The sequence below is a fragment of the Electrophorus electricus genome, chromosome 16 (assembly GCF_041902795.1).
Source record: "Electrophorus electricus isolate QZ-2024a chromosome 16, ASM4190279v1, whole genome shotgun sequence".
Lineage (NCBI taxonomy): Eukaryota > Metazoa > Chordata > Actinopteri > Gymnotiformes > Gymnotidae > Electrophorus > Electrophorus electricus.
Genome location: NC_137512.1, coordinates 15,027,501 through 15,037,500, shown reverse-complemented (window position 1 = coordinate 15,037,500; position 10,000 = coordinate 15,027,501). Strand labels below are relative to the sequence as shown.

The 10,000-nt window shown below is 43.9% G+C and overlaps 1 protein-coding gene across 3 annotated transcripts in view; it reads right to left on the bottom strand.

Annotated features, from left to right (window-relative positions):
• mgat4b (alpha-1,3-mannosyl-glycoprotein 4-beta-N-acetylglucosaminyltransferase B) overlaps positions 1 to 10,000 on the bottom strand; it is a 74,523-nt gene that overhangs the window by 18,678 nt on the left and 45,845 nt on the right. For all 3 annotated transcript variants that reach the window (XR_014117741.1, XM_027021987.3, XM_081699551.1), the window contains exons 3-5: positions 9,683 to 9,826; positions 8,702 to 8,835; positions 644 to 690 (exon numbers count right to left, since the gene is read on the bottom strand). Coding sequence is in view for 2 of the 3 variants with exons in the window: in XM_027021987.3 (XP_026877788.1) it covers positions 644 to 690; positions 8,702 to 8,835; positions 9,683 to 9,826 (325 nt within the window). In the remaining variant the exon portion in view is untranslated. The remainder of the gene's footprint in view (positions 1 to 643; positions 691 to 8,701; positions 8,836 to 9,682; positions 9,827 to 10,000) is intronic.

Below are 10,000 nucleotides of genomic sequence, written 5' to 3'. Positions count from 1 at the left end.
AGGGTAGGCTCAGTTGCCAGGGAAACGGGCACATCTATTGAACCAGAAGTGACAGAGCGTTTTCCTAGTCACACACACATCATCAATGAGCAGTAAACACGCTAACACATGCACGCACACACGCGCACATACACACGTACACACACACTCACTCACTCAGACAGAGACAACTGCACATTGTCATGATCATGAAATTATAAGCCAGACATCAAAAAGTAGTACATAGATTTGTCTATCAGGAAATTAATACGCTTATGTTTGCATTAAGAGAAAAAACAAAAACAAGAACCTGATCATTTTGGTTTTGTGTGTTGTGTGTATGTGCATGCGCGCATGTGTGTGTGCTGTATTATGTTGTACTATTTCTTCTGATCATAACAGATGTTGTACTCTGGAGAATACGTGACACATAAGTGTACAAATATACCAAAAGCCGTGTGAGAAATCAGCACATAGAGATGCGAAACACACATCCCACATCCCACTGTGCCTTGGGCCATTACCCCAGAAATAAACAGTTTCAAAACAGGGAGAGAAATTGGTTTCGTATAAACGAGAGGAGGAAGATGGCCCCTGAGTACCCAAGGGACACACTCACACACACACCCACACCCACCACTTCACACAGAACAGATATACTCACAGGCGCTTAAGGCTGTCAGCAACGCTGTTGGCATATTGCTGGTCCGTCTGTAATGCAAAAGAAGTCCAGTAAGAGTAAGAGCAGAGTCCTTATGGAACCAGCAGAGCCAGCACACACTGGGCCCAGTAATAGATGGGATCCCATAATACATGGGATTAACAAATTAGACACCATTGTCATGATCCTAAATACTCTATAATAATGGCGAGCACATTTGACTACTCAGTGTTACAGACACAGTACTTGCTCATTCCCAACCACCCATACAAAGACACACATGCACCCAGAGGATGCATGAATGGTGGCCCGGATGAAGGCGACCATGACCCCCTGTCCTCATCACATCAGCGCTTTTCCCAGAAGCACCCTGGGTGAACAAAACTGTCAGTCTCAAATTGTTTTTTGACTTTCCATAGAGAGACCGATGAGAGTAAATGACTGAGGAAGACAAGATCAGAGGACCGACAGGAAACACCTGGAGTCACTTTGACAAAATCTTTTTTTTTCAGGCAGAGATAACGATAAAGGATTATATATAATGGGGGGGGGGGGGAGTTAAAGAATGAATGAATGGGAGGACAAAAAAATAAATTTCACATGAATAACAGTTTTGTAACAAAAGGTGGCATTCCCCTACATGACTGTCACAAGAGTGAAAGAATAACATCTCAATTCCTGTTTTAAGGCTAGAAAGGGCATGAAACAGACTCATGGAAGCGCGTGGTGTAAACAGAGTACAAAAGAGGAAAGAGGAGGGAGGAAGGAGAAAGAGCTTCATCTGTGTCAAGGACATGTGAAGGACCAGTAGAAGGAAGAAAATAGGGAGAGAAAGAGAGCACCATAGAGAAAGAAACCCAAGATTCTCACTCTTGCGGGTTTCTATTTAAATTCCACACCCACCCGCACACACAATGGTCCATTCCAGCCTTTGCTCTTCTGACCCTGCAGGACGTACCAACTGACTCCAGGGCAGGTCGGGCCTGAAAAATCCACTCCCTTGACCAAAGCAGCACGTTTAACAAAGCCATTAACTGATGAATAAATCATCAAGCAATTACTGGGTCACATGGTCGTGATTCTCTGAGAGACAGAGGGCAAATGGTAACAGTTCAAACCCACTTTTCATTACGGCTCCCGTGATCATGATAGATGACACACATCTCCCTGTTATTAATCAGGCAAGCTCCGAGGCTGATCTAAAAGCAAAGCAGCGCTCACGTATCAGATTGCACACTCTCGCAAACAGCAAGCATTCTAGTATTCTAGTGCCATGACCGTTCAGAATCTCTGTCGCTCTGTCTCACATACACACACAGTCATGCCCAAACACACACCACAATATGCCGGGCGCGCGCATGTAAGACAGGGCAGTCGGCGCGTGTCTTATTAGTTTATGTATATGCAATTGGTTTTGGAGTATAAATAAATACCAAATACCAATTCTTGCTGGGGGCAAGAAAAGACTCTCTGAGAAAAGAGAAGGGTGAAAGACAAGATGGAGAAAGAAAAAGTGAGAGTTAAGGAACACTCCTAGAAATTACAGGGAGATAGAAGAGAGCGAGCGAGCGTGTGTGTGTGTGTGTGTGTGTGTGTGTGTGAGAGAGAGAGTGTAAATGTCAGTCTCTCCACTTTTCCCTTTCACTTTTAAAGGTGATGCATAACCATAACAAAGATGAGAGTTGGCACATACTCCAACTGAGTTTAGAAAGGAGAGAGTCAGGGAAGTTTAGAGAGGAGACTCATGCCATTTCAAATGTTGTCCTAGTTTAATGATGGAGAAGGAGAGAGACAACTTTTCTGTTTACACACTAGTGTAACAGTAACCATGTTCTCGCTAAAATCTGGGGGTTAACCCAGCATTTGCCCACAGACTCAGGTAAACCAGTGTTTAGACACAGTCTCAGATAACCCAGCATTTGGATACAGATTCAGCTAATCCAGCAGTCAGAAAAAGACTTGGCTAACCCAGTTCTTACACAGATTCAGCAATCCCAGTGTTTAGACACAGATTAAACTAAACAAGCATATAGAAACAGACTTGGCTGACCCAGTGTTTATACACAGAATGTAAGGTATGGGTACCACCCATCTGTGTTTTATATAAGGAACTTTTGTTTTGTTTCTTTCATTTCTTTGGCACCATCAAAGGCCAACCACCCCCTTGTATATTGCTATACATTTTGTAAATAGAATATTGATGCGATTTTGGACTACTCAAAGGCATTAAAATAGTGGTGAGCTTACAGTGTGCCTCTGCGGGTTTTCTCCCTAGTTCTCCATGTTAATGTCCAGTGTCCCCTAGACACACTCCAGTGAGACAAGGCATTTTTAAAATATTTTGGCCTTGGTATTGCTGTGTTTTCTCTTTTTGGCAGTTAGAACTGCAGTATTTGCTTTGTTGATATGGCTTTTTTGACTTGAAGGAATTCTTTAGACATTTTGAGATTTTTAGACAATTGAGCGGTTGGACAAGTTCAGAAAAGTGGAGAACTTGTTGGCCATAGGAGCACATTTTGACGCTAAAAGGGAGATCTCGGTAGGAGCACATTTTGACGTTAAAAAGGGAGGCCTCTGCATTTTCTGCTCTCCTGTTGATACCATTAGTGAGCAGGCGGGTGATCTGGCAGCTACCCTTCTGTAGGCTACAGAGCCGCCTACTCCCATTCCAGCAGCCGAATGGACGTCCCAGGCTGGAGCGACCGCACTGTGATTTGAGCCGCTATTCCCTCTGTCCTCTGAGCCCCGGGGGGGGGGGGGGGGGGGGGCTCTTGGGTAAGTGCGCCATGCACATTTGGAGATATGAAGCGAGAGGAGAAGGCTCAGCAGAGAGGAGGGCCGAGGATGATTTCAGAATAGACGGAGCCGGAGGTGAAAGAAGGGATTTGCCTCTGGGAGCTGAAACGAAGGAATTCCAGACGAAGGAGTTCACCTCCCGGCCTGATCATCTCCAGTCCTTTCTGCTGAGCCTGTGACTCCAGCCTATTCCCTGGCTCCACACAGCACTGGCATTTCTACGGGAGCAGCTGCTGAGTTACCTTCTTCTTTTACCGTTACCTAGCACATAGGCCCCCGTGCCTCCCTTAATAGAAACAGAAGCAGACATATATTTCGGCATTTCCCAGCACTTTGCTGTATGTTTGAAATGGCCGGAGGATTTGTGGACACTGCTACTTCAATGCAGGTCGGCAGAGAAAGCTTAGGGGGTGTGGTCTTCACCTTCTGTCAAAGATAGCATGGATTATGATGTATCGAAGGCAGCTGTGAACTAGTACCCGAGGATTTTAAAACGACATTAGCTCAGTCATATATAGAGTTGTTCAGGAATAAAAGGGCTGACAGTGAGTATTGTCCATTGTAATTTGATATCAAATGCATCAAAGAAAATATGAATTTGATGCCTGTCATTACAACAAATGTTGAGACAACACTGACTGAACACAAGGTCATCTGCTTCTTAATTTCAGTGTGTATAAAGGATTTCAATAAAAAGCACTTTTCCCTGAACCCCAAATGTAACTGTATAGCTCAGTGTTTGGTGTTTCAAGTTTGCTTCAGTTTTGCACCAACGTACAGTCATGGCCAAAAGTTTTGGGACTAGCTCCAATTTTGGTTTTCACAAAGTTTGCGGATTCAGTTTTTATTGTTGCAAATTGCATTAACTCTAGATTGTGAAGAGTGATCAGATGAATTACAATTAATTGCAGTCATTCCTTGCCATGAAAATTAACTTAATCACAAACATTACTGCATTCCTGCCACTGTACATCAGCCTTGCCAACATCATTTCAGTGATCTTCTCGTTAGCTCAGGAGAAAGCGTTAACTAGGACAAGGCAGCTGATCAACCATTTATCGAATCATCAAGACCTTTAAGGAGAGAGGTTCAACTGCAGTGAAGAAGACTTCAGGGCCCCCAAGAAAGTCAAGCAAGCGCCAGGACCGTCTCCTAAAGAGAATGCAGCTATGGGATCGGGTCACAACCAGTGCAGAACTTGCTCAGGAATGGCAGAAGGCAGGTGTGAGTGCATCTGCATGCACAGTGAGGCAAAGGATTTTGGAGGATGGCTTGGTGTCAAGAAGGGCAGCAAAGAAGCCACTTCTCTCCAAGAAAAACATCAAGGACAGACTGACATTCTGCAGGAATGTACAGGGATTGGACTGCAGAGGACTGGGATAAAGTTATTTTCTCTGATGGAGCCGCCTTCAGACTGTTTGGGACATCTGGACCAAGGATTATCTGGAGAAGAAAAGGTGAGTGCTACCATGAGTCCTGTGTCCTGCCAACAGTGAGGCATCCTGAGAACTTTCATGTGTGGGGTTGTTTCTCATCCAAGGGAGTGGGTTTGCTCAAACATTTGCCTAAGAACACTGCCATGAATAAGGAATGGCGTCAAAACATCTTCCAAGAGCAATTTCTCCGAACAATCCAGGAGCAATTTGGTGATGAACAATGCTTTTTCCAGCATGCCGGAGCACCGTGTCACAAGGCAAATGTGATAACCAAGTGGCTTGGTGAACAAAACATTGATATTTGAAGTCCATGGCCAGGAAACTCCCCAGATCTCAATCCCATTGAGGACCTGTGGACAATCCTCAAAAAGAGGGTGGACAATCAAAAACACACAAACTGTGATCAACTCCAAGCACTGACTAGGCAAGAATGGGTTGCCATCAGTCAAGATTTTGCCCAGAAGCTGCTATCCAGCATGCCAAGGCGAATTGTAGAAATCTTAAAAAAGAAGGGTCAACCCTGTATTTATTAAGTCTTTGCTTAAACTGGATGTACTCATCAATAAAAAGTAAAAAAAAAACAAAAAAAAAAAACCAACATATGAAATGCTTACAATTGTACTTCACTATACCACAAACATCTGACAAAAGGATCTAAAAAAACTGAGGCAGTAAACTTTGTGAAAGCCAAAATTTGTCAGTCTCAAAACTTAGCCAGGACTGTAGCTAACAAATAATGAAAGTGTATGTACACTATTTAATATCATTCAAACTGTGAGCCAAAATAATCATCTACTTGTGTTTCTGACATGTCAAACCTCGCCGAGTTATTAAGTAATCTCAGACAGCTTGCTTATGTGTATTCTGACCCAGTATATGTATAAAAGTAGCCAAGTGCAATAAAATCTAGGGTTTGGATGGCTGTTAAATTAAGTGGAGTCTTTGTATCCATTAATTTACTTAAACCATGTTTTGATTATGTTAGGTAACCTACACATTAGTTTATCGGCTGCTTAAAATATGTGCAGCAGAAGTGAAGCCTTCCTACAAAACGTGCAATGAAACTATTTTGCTTCTAAACGCATGCACCAACTTCAACATCCTTTAGTAATTGCCCAATAATTTTAATGAGTAGAAGTTTTTGGCAGTTTTTGCCATTTATTTGATTTATATCTTATTATTTACTTATAATAGTAAATTTAATTTATAATATTTTTCCAATACGTTGATATTCTTTATCATAAGTGTTTGTGTGTGTGTGTGTGTGTGTGTGTGTGTGTGTGTGTGTGTGTGTGTGTGTGTGTGTGTTATACTATTTGTAGGCATATAGGCATACTTAGATATAGTGGATTAAATAAACCTGCCAATTAAATTGTAATTGACAATTATTTGTATGACAAATCAGCTAACGAGTCAGTTTTAGCTGTAAACCCAGTTCATTTGGCTCTGTTTCAGACTTTTTAAGAGCTAGTTTTAAGTGTGGCTCATGCTAGACCCTGGTCAGAACATCTAGGGATCACCAAACCATATACATGGTTTTTAAAGCACTTCCTCTTACATATAGATGTAGTATCTTTTAGCTGTACATGTGAAATGTGTCAAAAGAAAGGAAAACAAAACTCAGTCATCTTGCTGGCCAAAATTGATCTGAGAACCGGTTCCTTTTAACTTTCAAATGTGCCAGAATGCATTTACCAGAGACAGCCCCCCTAAGACAAACAACACCACAGACTATTGTAAAAGCTTTAATTAATTTTTTTAAACCACGTTTGGCCTCCCTAGTGTCATACAACAGACCAGGAACACACACACACACATTTTTCTTTTCTCTCTACTTCCAATTGCCAAGAGTGTTCATTAGTTCCATTAATCCATGTTAATTAATGCAAACTCTGGTGCATACACCCCCACACACCCCCACACAAATCAGCACATACACAATAATATATACCTTCACGCACACAGTCATATACACAACCCAAATACACTCTCTCATATATATCCACATACATCCCTGCCCACTCCCACCCACCCACACGCATCCCACTGCGCAGTGGGCCATAAGGGCAGGACAAAAACTAGGCAGAGAGAAAAACTGGTTTTCCATAAATAATGGGAGGAGAATGGCCCCTGAATACCCACAGGACACACATTCACATACACATAAAGACACAGGTACACACACACACACACACACACACACACACACACACACACACACACACACACACGCAGAAACAGGTCCTCACACAGAAACACAAATGATTCACACTGAAAGTCTGTGAAGAACATTAATCCTCAAAGATGTTAATTAGCGCTCTGGCACATACTCGCACATACACCGGCATATAATCACGCAAGTACACCCTTTACTTACAGCCATATATGATCGCACAAGTACACCCTCACATACACCCGCATATAATACACCCCCATAATCCTCCAAGTACGCCCTCACGTACACCCCCATATAATCTTACAGTACACTCTCATGTACACCCCCACGTACATTCCTACATACACACTAACGTAAACCCCCACGTAAACACTCATGTGCACCCCCATGTACACCATCTACGTGCAATCCCATCCACTCACATACACCTTCACAGATTGGTGGATGCCCAGATTGCATTGTCCTTGTAAATAAACTAATTCTAATGTTAATGTGTTCTAATGTGTTCACGCAAGCTTCCCTAAGAGATCTCTATGTCTGGTGAATAGTAATTAGTAATATATAATGATAGTAATGCAGGAGAATAGAAATTAGTTGTATATAATAATAGTAATGCAGGTGAATAGTAATTATTAGCATATATAGTAATAGTAAGGTTGGTGACACAACCACGCACGCACGCACGAACGCACGCGCATGCACACACCCCCGACACAGACAGATGGCTGTGGGTGTGTCCGACTGGCAGCCTGCTCTGTGTACTGTGTGGGAGGCTGCATCTTCGAAACCCCATTATGGGCATAATGATTTGATGCATGGAAAGGATCCATAATTATGGCTGGAAGAGGACACGCTCTGTTCCTCACACACACACACACACACACACACACACACACACACACACACACACACACACACACACACACACACACACACACACACACACACTAGGGTCACTCACCACTGACCTTTCTGTGAGGCGATCTGCTTTCTGGCTTATGCAATCTGTTCTACATTGTGCATGTGTACTGTATGCACACACACACACACACACACGCACGCACGCACGCACGCACATCATTCTTAGTTGCCTCGGCACCCACTGAACGTGTGTGCGGAAGCTAGCTATATGCATTGTTTGTGTGGCAAGTGTCTACCCAGAAGGCATGTTTTCTAATTGGCCTGATCACAAATTCTAATGACTGACTCCTGCTGCAGGCTCAGCAGCAGTGCCGTTTGCTATCATTGGTCAGGGCTGTTAACGGGCTGGATTAGCAGCCAGGCCATTAGCGTGGTATTATGGAATGGATGGGTCGGCAAGACCTGGTGGGATCGCCGCAGTAACGAGGTCTCTTGATAGATATGCGAGTACACCAGGCTTCTCATCAACAAGATAGGAGTTCATTGACCAACTACACACACACACACACACACACACACACACACTCCATTGGTGTGTTTACACTGTGTGAGAACTCGCTGAGCTGCTAAAAGTCAAATACATATAAAACACAAACACAAAGGTATATAAAGACAAACTGAAAATCTCATGGTCAAACACGAATGTCCAAACCATGAAGCATGTTCTCGAAGATGCATCTGGATCCTTGGGGATAATGAATGAGTCATGCACCATGGGAGTTGTAGTCCTACCTCAGCAATGAAGACCACAATGACGCAGTCCTCTTTCTCAGCAGGGCTCAACTCTGACATCAGCGAACTCAGCGTGTCTGTCAAATAGGAATGTACCTCCCTCTTCACGCTGGGCACACCCATCACTATCGACACTAAGGACAGGGAGGAAATTCATCCAACTACTGTCAGATATGAATTAGCAAGCCAATCATATATAACAGTGTGGAAAATGAGACATGAGTATTGGATTTCTACTGGCACATTTCAGAGGATTAATGCTTCAAAATCTTACCATTCCGCAATGAATGTGGGATGGAAATGAAAAAAAAATGAAAGCAGTGAGAGAGAGAGAGAGAGAGAGACAGAAAGAGAAACAGAGAGAGAGATTGAAAGCAAAAGAAGAGGCAAATTCACAGGCAGGTTTAAATAACCAGCGACGGCTTTTCCTTTGCTCAGCACACCTGCTCATATAAATGAGCAAAAAGCACTTAGATTTTCATTAAAGCTATACGTGGACTTTATTCATGTAAAACTAGCACAGTGCCAAATGAGGTCCATTAACTGTCACGTCAGGCCCTGGAATCAGTTGTAGGCTTCACAACTGATCATTAAAGTACGTTAAACAAACAGATGCACACATGCACGCATGTACGTACACACGCACACACGCACATCTGTGGTTCAGTAGGGAATAGGACCTAACAATCTTCAGGCCCGTGATACTGGTACTCTGTAATGGGGGCGGGGCTGAAGGGGAGGGTTGCAGTTTCTAGGGCAACATCACACAGAGCAGCAAGGCAAGCTAACAGGTGATAGCTAGGATGTTATTAGAGGGAGAGAGAGAGAGAGAGAGAGAGAGAGAGAGAGAGAGACAGGAGACAGAAACAGAGAAGGAGAGAGAGAGAGAGACGGTGAGAGACAGAGAAGGTAAAAGATGTCTTTAAAGGAGTATGATGAGAGAGGAGTGGATGACCCCCCCACCCCACCCCCACCCCAAACCTCCGGTGCGGCCCTGGCCGACGTGCACGGCTGGCTGCAGGCTGTCCTCCTTGGCCAGAAGATGGGGTAGGTGGTGGAAGATGCTGGGTGGCTGCAGCACATTCTTGCTGCTGGTGACGTTCCAGAGCTTCAGCTTGGTCTCATCTGAAAGAGGGACACAATGGAACACTCAGCCGGCCAATGTCACACCACCCGTCAGTGGTTGTCCACCGGGGGGTGCCACAGTGCCCTCTGAACCGAACGTGAACACTGTGTTCGGAGATGCCATCCAGCAGGGGATTTCGGCTCCAGTCCTGGGGCCCTACAGTTTGGCTGCCC